The following is a 15,552-nucleotide window of genomic DNA, read 5'->3' as shown; positions in this document are numbered from 1 at the left end:
AATATCGAATCGAATAATCAAGGACAGACGCATTTAATCACTACAAAACATTTATTTGGGCATCCAAGAACATCACAGTTCAACTATCGATGATTAAATGAACAAAAAAGGTGTGTGTGGCTGCACAAAAAGTATCAAAGTCTCGAACATTATTCTTAGAAGAGTGGAAATATCAGAGAAGATGGCTAGTACACAGCATTGATTAAGGCTAGCTTGCCATCAGCACAAAAGCGCGTTGCTGGGATGACGTAAAAGGTTGTCGTGAAGGAAAACGAGTTGCACCACATGGTCAGACAGAAGTAGTTCCCTTCTAACTGAAACGACTCCTCCAGCCACAGAAAATGCCCTCTCACTTGGCACTGACCTGGCACGTATTGCAAGGTACTTCGTGCACAGCTCTGACTATACCAGCTACAGAAAATGCCCTCTCACTTGGCACTGACTTGGTACGTATTGCGTGGTACTTCGTGCACAGCTCTGACTGTACCAGCTTCGCAGGTATAACCACAAAAAAGCTCAGCAGCGCAGTCAGCAACGGCATGGCCCTTGGAGGAAGAAAGAATTTTCCTTCCGTGTAGGCGCCGCCATGTTGTTATATATCTATCGATAGGGCTTGCGGACCGAAATGCACGCCGGTGCTCACAATGAATATTCGGCTAGATACGAATATTCGCGTTGGGTCGAATATTCGAAACAACACGAATACTCGGATTTCGAATCGAATTCGAATACTAAAAATATAATATTCGAAATATATTTGAAAATTCCGAATATTCGCACACCCCTACTTACTTGACATTAACAGCTCATGCTGTCAATGTCAGCATTAACAAAAAGAAAAACTTCGTAGTTAGCAGCAGTTAGCAGTTAGAAGAAAAGGCCTAACTGTACTCTCAAGAGAGAAAACTACTCACCTTGACTGGGGTATTTCGAAGTGGCTTATCCTGGTCTGGGACGTACTCGAGTGTAATACCGTAGAATTGACCTGTTGGAAAACCGGCCACAGGTAAGCACCAGCATACCCACATAACGCCAGAACCCGTTTGGAAGCATGCTTCCAGCCTTCAAACGAGCCATCATCAAATACAGGCTTTTTCACGGCACTCCCACACACAGCTGGGACAGTAAATACAGCTCACCCTTGTTGATGTATGTGATCCTGTCATCTTCCCTCCTTTGACTTGTTGAGATGGGAGACTCCAGGTAATACTTGAACCCTACGTCTGATTGGCTGTTGGGATGAGAACAGTATTATGTCAGCAGATTATAATTTACTGAAGCTTTATGCAAACCATTCTTGCAGTCACCTGTTGCACCATTTAGCCCAAGCTCCAAGCCAACAGCCAAAGTTAAAACATAACTAGCACTTCAGTCTGAGACTGATAGGAGATTGATTCGCCTGTGAAAATGCCACTTAGGAAACACCAAAATGTATAGTTTACACTCATATACTTGACAAGTGCTTACAGACCACACATGAATGAAGAGGTTCCTTCTAAATAAGCCCAGATTACAATTGTTCACAGTGTTTTAAGCAGTTACGCCACCACTGCATTATTTTGCAGTTCTTACAAAATGGTGTTTGACAAGAACAATCTTCCCTTGCCCTTAGGAAGGTACGTGCATCACGTGACGCTACGCACCCGTGATTGGTTAACAGGAAACGAAAGGTGCGGTAACTGTCTCACTTATCAGTGAACACCTCAAGATACATTTGTCTATAAGCTTGATTATATGCTCTCTTACTGCTAACGACATGTTCTCGCTTAATTTCTCGTGCCTTCGACCACTCGGCCACAATACAAGTGCGGAGTAACATGATTCCTTTTATTTTTTCTTGCGAACTATACTCCCGCACCTTTCACAGCATTGCACCTAACGTTTGAAACGTAGTACAGACAGTGCGCGAGGAACTATGCCTATCTAGCTTCACGACTGCCACGCGACCGTCGCGCGCGAACTGCGCGAACGTTTTCCCTGCTAACGGGAACTCTTTTAGGCGCGAGTTCCCAGAACAAACTACCTAGTGAACAAAAAACACAGAAGAGCCCATTGTAATAGAAATAAATGGAGCCAAAGTGCAAGCAAGGGCGAATGGGTGTGACATGCCCACAACTTACATTTTTGGTATCTGGATCTTGTCAGCGTCGGACGCCCGGCCGTATTCGTGCCAAGATCGCCGCATGGACTGGGAGCTCCCGGGTCGGCTTCCGCTACTTGCAGTGCCGTTAGTTTGCTCGGGGGAGGCGAGTATCTGCGCTTGCGACAGCTCGTAGTCAAAAATCTGCACAAAAGACAATCAGAAACGGTGGTCCCATATCGAAGCGTACTTGCGCATCGCCTCATCGAAAACAATGGCATGTAACCAGTGCCTTCTGGTCTCTACATATAACCTAAATGAAACGGCGTACCATAGAAACGTTCCACATGAGGACTACGCAGTCTCATGACGCTGGCTGTATTCTCCTCGACTACCATGTGCTTGTCGATATCGCCCACCTCGAGCACTCCGTCAGGCAAAGCCGGCATTTTCTCTACGCTTTGTGCTTGCAACAACTTCCCACGCTTCTTACGCTGACTCCGCCGCTCGCAGTCGCCGTGCGGCGCTTTGATAGCGGGGTCCGGCGGGCGGAAGAGCATGCGCAGCCAGTGCAGCTGCAGGCGGCCGAATCGCCCGCACGGACTAAATCTCAGGTCTTTGTGAAGTCCTAAGATGACGCTTGTCTACCTTGGGACTACTCTGAGGCACATATAATACCGTAGTCAACCTCCGCAACATCCTTCATTCCACCGGTATGAACGTTTTAAAACTCTGCCGATGGCAAAACTGAACGTTAAAAACGAGCCAGACATGTAGATCGTTCGTGGCATGGTGCTTAGGAGAAAAATAAATATGAGAAAAATAAATATACGCGGACGCGGCTCGGCGGGTACATTCCGTTCCATTCTTAATCATTTTTTCGCTCAGTGCAATTGGCTCAAGCAACGCCACGCCTTCGCCGACGCTGGGCTTGAGACAATTGAGAGAGACAGCTTGGATCGAGCGCGATCCGCTAGTAAGTAGCTTTCTAATAAGCGTAGTAAATGGAAGGAAAAGGTTTTTGCTAGCCCCGGCATCTGCCATCGATGCAGGAAGCACCTGAGCTGGGGCAGCGGAAATAAAGGATAGCATGCAGTGTGTAGAAGTGAAATGAAAGAGGAGAGGAGACAGTTAGAAAGGATAGGGGGAGAGGTACACTGTAATAAATCTATTTACATATTAACATAAGTGCAGGTCGCACGCGCGCGCGATGATCTTGTTGAGCACAGTACAGACACACGCGCACGATACAATGCACAGAACAGCTGGAGTGGGGCGTCCAGCTGATCATCGTCCAAGGTAGCACACGCGGAATGTTCCGTCACTGCGTGTCACTACCTGGCGGAGAACAGACGGGACGTCAAGCCCGTCTGTTCACCAGCACACCATTCGCGATCCGCTACCGTGATCCGCTTCCACTGAGTATCACTACATACGCGCTGATTGGTCCCGACGCGTCAGGCGCGTACGCAACAGACGGGAACGTGGCGCCATCTGGCGTCCCCATGGCGTTGTGCGCACGGGCAGCGGCGATCCGCGGAAGCGGATAACTAGGAAGAGCGCGGGGCGTGGCGCCACTTGCAGCCAGTCACGAAGAGCAGAAATGAAGACGGAATAGAATCGAAACGGAATGGAATCTGAGCCCGCAGCTCTGAAACACAGGACACGCACCTGGGGCAAGCTGGCCGACTCCCTGGGTGTCATGGTGGCCTCGCCGATGCCCGAATCCGGCGAAGGCAGGTCGACGGTGAGCATGCCGCTCTTGTATCCGTTCACGGCCGCCGAGCCGTTCTGGCGGATGTAGCGGTCAACGAAGCCCGGCTCCGGTTCGGCGTACGCGGCGCCGGCTGCACCGCCGCCCGCGGCCACGGCCGCCACCAAGTGCTGTTGCCGAACCGCCTGCTGGACATACTGGTCGGTGCCCGCGGTCGTACCCGTCGCATAGTAGTCCACCGTGCTGGGCCTGCGAAGCGAGACGGGGCTTTGTAGCTTCCTGCTTATTTCTGCTTTTTATGGGTTCATGTACTCACAAGTGAGCACTCTACTGTGCCTCGAATTGCCCAGCGTTCTGAGGTAACGTGCCATCGTACAGGTCCTTCCAGTATGAAAGAATTTTTTGGTTATTTCTCTGCTAAAGTTGAAAACAACTTTTTGATATTATACGCCAAAATAAAAACTAGATAGGGGAAAAAGCAGGCTTGTCACACATAATTATAGATTAATCATTAGTTTAACGCTCAGATGTTGTTGCCTTTCATATTGGAGGGACATGTGCATAACTGCACGCACTGCTGGAGCATTTGATCCCATACAGACTATACGTTCCCAAAGTCAACAACTTCTATGAAACCTTCTACTCACTGATTCATTCATTCATTGACGGACAGAAAATTTTAACCCAAAAGACCATGGATAGCGCCGGTCTGCTGTTGGACACGTCCGCGCAATCAGCTACACAAAAGCGGCCGACTCTCCTGTGCGGAGCGCACGGGCAGTTCGCAGCAGTAAAACACATAACTTCCCACAACTGCTGGGCTGCAAAGAAAATTATTCCACTCAAGTGCTCCCATCTGAACCCACAGGACAGAGTCAGGCCCTTCATTCATACCCTCGCGGCGCATTTTAGGTGGCCCACCTGAGCGAGGCAGTTATCGCGGTTTTCCTTTCTTCCTGACCTTCTCTTTCTCCCAAGCCAGTAGTACTTGCCGAGTAGTAGCAACAGTAAGCAAAAGGCGTCCGTATGCTGCCCGCTGTGAGTCCTCACGGCGCGACTGAGGTTTCCAAGAGAGACAGTTACCGCCTCTTTCCTTTCCTGAAAGCCAATTCTCATTTTCATTAGTCGCAGTAATCTTTCTTCAAAATGAGGTAGTGATGGAAGAGACTTTAATCCACGGTTTCGAAAGCTTAAGGTTTGCAGACTGCCGGAGCTAATTCGTGGTTATAACTCACAACCAGACAGATTGGTCTTTGGCGTAAGTTTCACGGGTTAGCCGCACCGGTCTTCCTGCCCCGCACTTTAAGCGGGAGTTACTGTATATGCTACCAAAGGTAGCAGAGTTGCGCGTAGGTCCGCCATCTTGCCTGTCAAGCAACCGAAGTTATGCGGCGAAGCCGCACTCCGTTTCTGCAGGCGACATGCCTAGCGCATCACCGATCGACCGTAGGCGCTTTTCCGAGGTTTTTAAACCACTTTTTCGATTGATCGCAAACAAAAAGCATCTAAAAAGCTGACCGCGTAACCCAGTCAAAAAATATAGCCAAGAAAAAACGGTGCTCTTTCTAGCGCGCGCCGTGAGCTGCGGCAGCAAGCGATTCCCACGGGATCCTTCCCCGCACTATTTACCTGATAACCTAAGGGCAGACTCAGTATTCTAAATACGCCGTGCAAATGCAGCATTCATTCATCTTTGCGGCAACATTTATTCACCGGACCTGCGTTAAAAAACCTGTTTATAGTCTCCTTTACTAAATACAAAACCCTGCAAAAAGTTATGAGCCGGAACTATAAAAAGGTTTGCTTTGGTTTATGGGGTTTAACGTCCCAAAGCGACTGAGGCTATGAGAGACGCCGTAGTGAAGGGCTCCGGAAATTTCGACCACCTGGGGTTCTTTAACGTGCACTCACATCGCACAGCACACGGGCCTCAAGAATTTCGCCTTCAAGAAATTCAGCCGCCGCGGCCGGGATCGAACCCGCGTCTTTCGCGCCTTCAAGAAATTCAGCCGCCGCGGCCGGGATCGAACCCGCGTCTTTCGGGTCAGCAGCCGAGCACCGTAACCACTGAGCCACCGCGGCGGGTTGGAACTATAAAAAGGACAGTATAAAAATCCTAAATACATTTCACTCGAAAATGGATGAACGTTACCATCTGAAGTAAACAATCAGATGCCTAAACATGTTTCCCTCGATTAAAATTGTTTGCCATTTAGGTTTTATGCCAACAGGGATAAATACGCAACACAGAGCTCTATTTTAGCGTTTCAACTGTGTACACGAAAAAGCGCAGAGCCGCAAGTCCAGCCTGTTTTCGGTAAAGAAACCTCAATGCAACTTTTAGCAAAAAAAAAAGAAACGACGAAAAAAGGCGTGAGCTACGCACGCTAGACACCCCTCAGCAGCGAACGTAAACAGCCGTTGGATAGGGGATCCGCTTCGAACTTGACCGCTGCAGCGTACGTCATCAGCGCACGTGTTTCTGGTCCGATGGGCAGAACATGCGCCGTACCGAGGAGGCTCTCACAGGGAGAAGAAAGGCCGCAGGGCGTCTCGAATCGGGGGAACAGAGGCGGCGGGGGAGCACTCGACAGCGGTAAAACCGGTTCAGAACCGAAAGTGAATGATTTTGCCCAACGAGCGTCGTGTTGCTGGCATATCACACCGCAAAGGTATTCGCAAATGCAACAGTAAAAAAAATTGCAAGAATTTAAACCGGCCGCCGTTAACCCGCCACAAGATAAAAGCCTATACTGTATTTCTGTTAAATAGTATAATTCTAGTTCTGCATGCATGCTTTCCTTGTAAGGCAAATCTGCAACGCGGCAGCGCGCATTTTCTAGCGAACGATAACGATCGCTCGACGACAGCTAAGACCACATGCATGAAACATAAATGAGCGCTTTCACTTCGTAAACATCCAGTCTGCGTACGGAAGCAGTTACCAGTCAATGAAAACAAAACTGCTCATGTGCACCGACGGCTTCTCCAACTCTGCGCCAAGCCACATCAGAATGGCTGCTATGTTTATAGTACCTGTGCTGCAGGTCCCAAAGGACCTGCTCGCATTCGACGGCGTCAATAAGGCGCTCATTGAAGTTTTGGTTGGCCATCGTTTTGTAGAAAGCGCGAATACGCGGCGAACGCAATGCAACGCTTCAAAACAAAAAAAAAAGCACGCGAAATGACCGGCAGTGACGTACGCTGAGCGTTCATGCTATTGGCTTATCGCGCATGCACCTCCGGGCGAACGAGCGAAATTTTCTATTTCGGCAGATCTCAGCGACGATCAAGCGACACATACAGGCGCGGCCATAAGTAAACAGAGCACGATATTGCGTTCGAAGTGCAATCACGCTTTCTCCATTGGTAAGAAAAAAGCTTTGTTTGTCTACGAAAAAGCCCACCAACCTCCTCTACCAGCATGCGCGTATCACTGCTGGAAATTTCAATTAGGTGACGCATTAAAAATGTTCGTAGACAGTTGCGTGCTCCGTTTACTTTTGTCCGCGCCTGTACATTTCTGTTCGCGCGACGCTTGTCGCGTAAGTTTTCGCGTACATGTAACTCAGCCTTTATTCTAGCCACGTGCTAAACACTACCGAGCACGCATGCCAGCGCGGAGTCATCTGTCCATACCTGTAGTATTCGGTGGCGGCCGAGTAGACGGGCCTGGGCGGGCTGCTGCCGCCTGAGAAGGCGCTCGTGGTGAGTACGCCGAACATATCCCCGCCGTAGGGCTGTGCCGGCTGGACAGTGGCGAAGACGGGCGAGTACGGGCTCTTCGGCTCCAGCAGGTCGTCTGACTTGGGACCCTCGATGGCCTCCTGCTTGATGACCACTGTGGCGGACACCTCCTCGGCTTTGGGCTCGCCGGTCAGCGCCGCGTCTACCAGGTCGCCGCCGCCTCCGGCGTCCTGCACCTCGGCTTTGGGCAGGAACAGGTCGTCGTGACGCGAAGCCGCGATGGCCGCTTGCACCGTGGTGGGCGACACGTGGCCACCCTTCACAGGCGGAGAGGAGGAGGACGTGGCCGGGACGGACACGGCGTGCCTGCAAAGGTCCGTGCAGGTATGGTGGTCGTCGTGGGGTCGCTTCAGCCGCCGCGCGTCAGTGAGCAAAACAACGCCGTCAGTGTCGTGGTCTGATAACGTACTGGACTAAATCCGAGCTGAGAGAAACACGTCTTCGCCACCGTCAGCCTAGCGACCACCCACAGCAGGACAGAGGCCTCTCCCATTCGCCTCTGACAACTTTCAAACTGGCAGGAAAGCTGGCTAACCAGTAAGATGTTTTCTAACTCGAAACCCTCGTTGACAGATGGCAATCTCACATCCGTGTTCGAAAAGGAAAGTGGAGGATGCCCCTCCACCTGTATGAGAGGGAAGCTGCGGAAAGGACACAATAGAGCAGGTGTGCGGAGGCAAGGCGCCAGTCCACACAAGTACTTGTCAAAAAGACTGCATCATTGTAACCTTTCCACAACTCTGCAGCTGGCTGTGGCTGTGTAGCTGGGCTTCATGTTCACGCATTCGCGGGAACATCCCCCCCCCCCCCCCCCCTACTTCGAAAAAGAATACAGTGGAAAACGCCTGACTCATCTCCCTCCCGCATAGAGTAGGGTGCGAAGGCAAGGAGCCAGTTCACACAAGTACTTGTCAAAAAGACTGCATCCTTGTAACCTTTCCACAACTCTGCAGCTGGCTGTGTAGCTGGGCTTCATGTTCACGCATTCGCGGGAACAGCCCCCCCCCCTACTTCGAAAAAGAATACAGTGGAAAACGCCTGACTCATCTCCCTCCCGCATAGAGTAGGGTGCGAAGGCAAGGAGCCAGTTCACACAAGTACTTGTCAAAAAGACTGCATCCTTGTAACCTTTCCTCAACTCTGCAGCTGGCTGTGTAGCTGGGCTTCATGTTCACGCATTCGCGGGAACAGCCCCCCCCCCCCCCCCCCTACTTCGAAAAAGAATACAGTGGAAAACGCCTGACTCATCTCCCTCCTGCATAGAGTAGGGTGCGAAGGCAAGGAGCCAGTTCACACAAGTACTTGTCAAAAAGACTGCATCCTTGTAACCTTTCCTCAACTCTGCAGCTGGCTGTGTAGCTGGGCTTCATGTTCACGCATTCGCGGGAACAGCCCCCCCCCCCCTACTTCGAAAAAGAATACAGTGGAAAACGCCTGACTCATCTCCCTCCTGCATAGAGTAGGGTGCGAAGGCAAGGAGCCAGTTCACACAAGTACTTGTCAAAAAGACTGCATCCTTGTAACCTTTCCTCAACTCTGCAGCTGGCTGTGTAGCTGGGCTTCATGTTCACGCATTCGCGGGAACAGCCCCCCCCCCCCCCCCCCCTACTTCGAAAAAGAATACAGTGGAAAACGCCTGACTCATCTCCCTCCCGCATAGAGTAGGGTGCGAAGGCAAGGAGCCAGTTCACACAAGTACTTGTCAAAAAGACTGCATCCTTGTAACCTTTCCTCAACTCTGCAGCTGGCTGTGTAGCTGGGCTTCATGTTCACGCATTCGCGGGAACAGCCCCCCCCCCCCCTACTTCGAAAAAGAATACAGTGGAAAACGCCTGACTCATCTCCCCTCGCGCTAACCCCTTGAGCCAGCAGTGCAGGAAGTGAAAACGCGGAAGTGAACGAAGGTTTCTGGTCGGACAACAGCCTCCTGAAATTCAGCCTTCCTGCAGTTTCGAAAGTTGTCAACCCCGTCCCGTGCCAGTTGCGGCCACCCTGTGTTCACAAACTTCCTAATCTCATTCACCACGCTGACTCACTGCTGCCCACACTTGCTTGCGCTTGATATCCGCTCCGTTACGCCTCCACTCCATGCGGGGAAAATCTATTTTGAAAAAAGTTGTAGGGTTTTAACATAGTTAAACCGAGTAGACGTGCGAAAACATGTGTTCATTCGCCTCTTCTTTCTGACACCTGCATGCGCACACAACCACGTTTCTCTCGCTTCACCTTCACACCCTCTCTCCACTCGGCGGCAGCTGGCGCGACGCCCTCCTCCCACTGGCCACATCTCGCGCGATGCTCCTCCGAACTTACCCGAGCTTCCTCCTATTGGCTGCAGCTTGCGCGACGCTCCTCCGAACTAACCCGAGTTTACCCGAGTTCTTCCGAGACTTCACACAAGATTCTTGGTTGGGTTTGACCCGTTAAGTAGTGCTTTTTCAGTCAAACCCCCAACGAGGAACGCTCAGATGAGCGGAGGTTGAATGCAGGCAGGTGAAGACTGCAGGTGAAGTCTACGGGACTACTGTCCAGCCGTCCTCCTGGCCCTTGGCGAGTGTACTCACGTCCATATCTCGGGCAGGGTGACGGCGGCCTGCTGGAGTTGCTGCTGCTGCTGTTTGAGGGCTCCGGCGTACTCGTACATGAGCGCCTGCTCCTCGGAGATGTTGAGCATGGCCGTGGTGGCCGCCGTCAGCGGGTGGTCGTAGTAGGCGCGCCACGCGGCCGCCGCCACGCCGCCGGCCTGGCCGTTGGCCGCCGCTGCTGCCACCGCTTCGCCGTCCTGTAACACGGGGGAGGGGCGACGATCGTTGAGGGCATGTAGGCCTACCATCGCGGTCAAAAGTGGCAGACCCCCCTCCAAGTTCCGACCCGTGCCACTCTGCATGGGGGCGCCACCTGACAAAGCACTTCTGGTGTCAGGTGGCGCCCCCACGCAGAGTGGCACGGGCCGGAACTAGGAGGGGGGAGGGGGGGGGGGGGGGTCTGCTACTTTTGACCGCGATGGTACAGGCGTGAGAAGCGTAATCTCAAGAACCCCTCGTGCTTCGAGATTGGAAGTCCATTGAGGGAATCATGGGTTCAGACAAAAACGACGCAAAAAAGCTGAGACAGGTCTTATTTTCATGTTTATTGCGCCTCCGCACCTGCATGAATACGATGCATGCATTCAAGCAACATGTTCTTTATATATGTATGCAAGACACCACGCGCAAAACTAAGGTTCAATACTCGGGCATCTCCAGCAGCCAGTATTCAGTGATATATTGACTTGATAAAGCAAAAGCGGCCCTCCCCACATTTTTCTTTTGTTAACCGCGTAGAGGCAGGCAGTTATGGTTCGCTTCCCTGTAGCTATTCGCTGATCGGCGTACAGCCAGGAAAAAAGTATGTGGACCACATGTTCCTCACACAATTAACCGGACCCGTGACAATCTCCCAGAGATATACCTGCGCACCCTTAAAAAAAAAACTGCCCATATATAGCTCTCCTGCCCGTTCTTCGCTTCTTTGTGATCAAGGCACCCGTACGGGCGCCGAAACGTCAATTTTTTTTTCTTTGAACCTTGGCGAGTGTATGTTTTCTTCGACAAATAACTATGAATTTTCCTCGCCAGACGGGATTCCGTCGAACCCTAGACTTCATAATAAATTATCGGCTTCGTTTGAGGAACACGTGGACCACAGACATTTGTCCCCGACTGTACGTAATTCGGAGCCTGCAGCACGGCCGACAATGCCCATATTTTCACATCAGCTGATAAAGGGTCGCTACCAAAGTCACGCTAACGTGTACACGCGCTACCATTGCTCTGTTATAAGTATAAGGTGCCCAGAAAAGAAAAAAAACAAAAGCTATCTTTAAACTGGTACCACTCCTGTTGAAGCATCGATTCCTCAGTTTTGTGCCTTGAGGTTTGCAAGCATTCTACTGAACAAGAAACTGATATGGCCACCCTTCAGCGGCAGCCGTGACACCGCTTCGGAAAGGTCCGTCGGTCGCGCGTACTCGAACTTTTTTATCGGGACCAGCGCATGCGCGTTGCGTTAGGGCGCGTGTCATTCCTACTGGTGCCAAGTCCCTCTTTATTAGTAAACGCCAGTTTATGCCTGTCGCAGTCCTGTCCTGCTTATTCCTTTTCTGTCCTCAGGCAAGGCGCTACTATTAAGGCGAGAGCCTTTAATGCCTCATACTGTCGTTAGCAGACGCGTCGGCAGCCGTGTCGACAGACGCGTCGGCAGGAGTGTCGACAGACGCGTCGGCAGGAGTGTCGACAGACGCGTCGGCAGGAGTGTCGACAGACGCGTCGGCAGGAGTGTCGACAGACGCGTCGGCAGGAGTGTCGACAGATGCGTCGGCAGGAATGTCGACAGACGCGTCGGCAGATTCGTCCGCCTTTCAGCGTCACTGCTTAAAATGCTCAAGGTTCCAGCATGAATAAAGGCGCATCTAGTGGATGCATGGGCTTCATAAATAAAATAAAAGGAGCAAAGTCAAGAAAAGTAAAATAAAAAATAAATATAAGAAAATAAACAAAATAGAAACAAAATAAAATAAGATGTGAAAATAAAAATGAAAAACAACAAAATTAAGAAAACGAGCAAAAATAAATATAAAACAAAATATGAAAAATAAAAAGTAAATAAAAACAAACAGTGGCCAGGAAACGCTTTCGCCTTGCAGCACTTTAGAGAGCCAAAGTGCCCCCTGATTTTTTTATTTCTGTTTCTTTGTCGCTTAATCTAACGAATGTCCTATTCTCAGCTATTATATGTCGACATGCCAAATACCTAACTCGCCTAGTTCTCAGATTTAACATTTAACTCAGAAGAACGTGCACAAGAAAATACAGTGCTCGCAAAACGGCGCTATAATGAAGCAAACAAAACGGCCCACTGCACTAGAAATACACTGCATGCATGAGAATGGCTAACTCAGATCATTGGTTTTTACCTCTAGAAAACGCATGGAATGAAAGAACAACACAGCAGCAGAGCTTTATTAGCGTTATTGCTGTGTGCTTCCTTCATCCCTTGTCTGTAGACAAGCTGTTCTTAGGTCGTTTTTTTTTTTCACTAACTAGTGACCTACGAACTTCATCTGTTATGCCTCCTGACTAGACGCGGTCAGAGCGTTGACTAAGTCTTTGTCATTGCGGGCTATTCCTCCTCAACTGTAACCTGCACTGCGTGTCGCCTGCCGAGGCCTGGCGGCTGCTGGAAAGGAGGAGGAGGAAAGGGGAGAGTGAAAGGGGGGGGGGGGGTGGCATACCTGTAGGACCATGGTGGGTCCCGAGGCCGACATGCGCTGCGCGGCGTCAGGCAGTACAAGCGCGGCCAGCTGCTGCTGCTGGTCCGGTCCCTCGACCAGCACCAGTGCCACGCCCTTGACGCACCCTTCGTCTTCGTCGACGATGCCCGCGACCTCCTCTGTGCCGCCCACCACCACCGACGACGACGCCGCCGCCCCCTCCTGCGCATGCGCGCACAACACAGCGTCACGGGAGTGAGTACCGCACCTGAAGTCCTATCCAACGTGGGCGCCGCCATACTGGACTGTTGTGTCCGCCTTGCTGTATACCACTTCTGTCGTGCCTACGCCAGGTTCACACAACAGCCTATAGCGAGCAATAAGGCGATTCATATGGAACGCATGCTAACGGCAGGTGGAAAAGGCACTGCGGCAAGCGATATGGCGCCGCCCATGTTGGAAGGGACTTGTATACGAATTCGAAACAACCAAGCTTTGAATTGCTGCGAACAAGAGTTGGTTGGTTTATGGGGTTTAACGTCCCAAAGCGACTAAGGCTATCAGAGAGAAAGCTCGAGCTACCGCTTCTTCTACGTGCTCGCGCATGACGGCCGTTTACAAGCAGTACAGCAAATATGGCGACGGCCAAGGTGTGCTTTTTGGAAAAGTTAATTCTCAACGCTGCCTCCGAGTACTGCCCTTGCAACTCGCCGTCGACTCAGCGCTAGAACATACGTTGGTCGCGTCCCTCCTTTTTTCAGCTACGTATATGCTATGCGCTATTATAGCTTGCGACAGACGTTGAAATGAAACCTGAAGGTGATCCTCCGATACTGCTGCCGACTGCGTGCAAAAGCAAGGCGCTTGCAGATAGCATCGGTATATGGCTTCTTTGTACTGTAGGCTGCAAGCGGCGCTGTGCATTGCAACGCCTGTTATCTACTTCGGCCATCATCGCCAGCGTTACTCGTCCCACAAGCGCAGTGGGCAGAAAATAACGTCCGTGACGTTAGGTTATCGTGGCGTAGCGCTTGGCGCTTCAGATGCTTGGCCACAAAGAATCCCTTGCACGAGCGGCCAGTGGAGTGGCTGTTCTAATCGAGCAAACAAGCGCCAGGCGCCGATTCTAAATAGCAGGCGCTGAGCATCCGATGTTGTATACAGGGCAAAGGAAGCCGAATGCAGCTGGCGTTACAGGAATAGTTATTTGTGGAGAAGGTTCAATCATTTCCGATTACTAGCGGTTCTGCACGAACTGCGATCACGTGGCCAGCTTGCATTGATGTTGTCACAACTTTGCCGCCTCACTCTTATGGAAGCAGAATTCGAAACCTCTCGTATACTGAACTAGCGGAGCGAATTCTACATCCTCAGTAGTTGTCGAAGTTATGAAAACTCCACAATGGGCTGACTCATAGCTTAGCTGTTGCAGTGGAATTCACAGTAACACGGAGATTTGAGCTAGTTGGTTCATGTTCGAAACTTTTACCAGCGCTACAGCAGTGAACACAACAACCTTAACATTGTTGTACAACCTTAACCTTGTTGTACAGCAACCTTAACAACGACCTTAACATTGTTGTACAGTTTTTTTTTGTTTTTCTTTTAACATGCCAGCAAGTGTAATGGCGACCGCTACATTTATTGTATTTGTTTATTTTGTGTGTGTGTGTATGTGCCGAATGCAGTTTGCTTACCCCAGGGAGGAAGGCCCTCGTCAGGCACCACGCCTTTTGGCCTCCTTCCTGAAGTGTATGAGACACGCTTCGAATAAATACTTTTCAAACTTCAAACAAACAAGAAGAGACAGAAGGACGAGCGCTACTAAGAACTGAAAGTTTATTGAAACATGCAAGGGTAATATTATACTCTCATGACCACCAGAAGCGCGTGCGCCACCGTTCTCGCGAAAAACATAAAAGATACAGCTATGAATCCAAATATGACAGTTCACGTTCATGGATGATTATTTACGGTGTGATTACGCACGTGTCGCTGTTTTATGAATACAAACCACTCAATTCCCTCGAGATAAATTGACTAGGGAATTGAGTGAAGCACATTGTTTTCATAAAAACAGCGACACGTGCGTAAGCACACCGTGAGTAATCATCCAGTAATGTGAACTGACATATTTGGATTCATATGTTTATCGCGGGAAGGATGGCGCATGCACTTCTCGTTGTCATGAGAGAGTATACCGGGTGTCCCAGCTAAATGTAACCAAACTTTTAAAAAAGGCGAAGTGTCCTAGTCCAGTAAAATTAACTCAGGGTTGTTCATAGTCGCGTGGCCTACTCTTGAGCATTTTTTTTTTTGCTCTTCAAAGTTAATTAAATAGTTAGATAATTAAACAACTTTTTAATTATTAACTTTAGGAAGAAAGTGTCAATGCAAAAGTTTTATATCACCTCGAAAAACCGCTAGTAGTGCTGTTTCCGTCAAGTTACGACTTACGTAGCTTCATTTATTGACCTTAAAAGAAAGTTATCACGTGACCAGCTGCTCGCTCACTTCTCCGCCCCAATGTGCACCCAAAGTCTCATCGAGGAGAGGACTTCAGAAAAAAATGGATTTTATTCTTTAAGGCGCGTCTTGGGACGTTGAAGTGGCACAGTTGTCATTCGGAAGCTTTTTCTTATTGTGCAGGTTATGGTTAAAGGCCGGTAAAAAAACTACTTTTCTTAAATATTACTTTGCTGCACATGTCTCAGTAAGCTGTTTCTCAAAGCGATCTACAACTTTTCCATTGACACTTTG

The 15,552-nt window shown here is 50.1% G+C and overlaps 1 protein-coding gene across 5 annotated transcripts in view; it reads right to left on the bottom strand.

Moving 5' to 3' along the window:
* Positions 1-15,552, bottom strand: part of grh (grainy head) — a 182,089-nt gene that overhangs the window by 19,662 nt on the left and 146,875 nt on the right. For 3 of the 5 annotated variants that reach the window (XM_089552267.1, XM_089552271.1, XM_089552268.1), the window contains exons 3-10: positions 14,490-14,537; positions 12,814-13,014; positions 10,106-10,323; positions 7,434-7,847; positions 3,752-4,043; positions 2,121-2,284; positions 1,140-1,231; positions 915-985 (exon numbers count right to left, since the gene is read on the bottom strand). In XM_089552267.1, the coding sequence (XP_089408393.1) occupies positions 915-985; positions 1,140-1,231; positions 2,121-2,284; positions 3,752-4,043; positions 7,434-7,847; positions 10,106-10,323; positions 12,814-13,014; positions 14,490-14,537 (1,500 nt within the window). The remainder of the gene's footprint in view (positions 1-914; positions 986-1,139; positions 1,232-2,120; positions 2,285-3,751; positions 4,044-7,433; positions 7,848-10,105; positions 10,324-12,813; positions 13,015-14,489; positions 14,538-15,552) is intronic. The other 2 variants (XM_089552269.1, XM_089552270.1) reach the window with 2 other exon arrangements.

The sequence above is a fragment of the Amblyomma mixtum genome, chromosome 7, assembly GCF_055824585.1.
Source record: "Amblyomma mixtum isolate Tamu chromosome 7, ASM5582458v1, whole genome shotgun sequence".
NCBI lineage: Eukaryota > Metazoa > Arthropoda > Arachnida > Ixodida > Ixodidae > Amblyomma > Amblyomma mixtum.
Note: the sequence above shows the minus strand (reverse complement) of the source record. Positions and strands in the feature narration are given on the sequence as shown.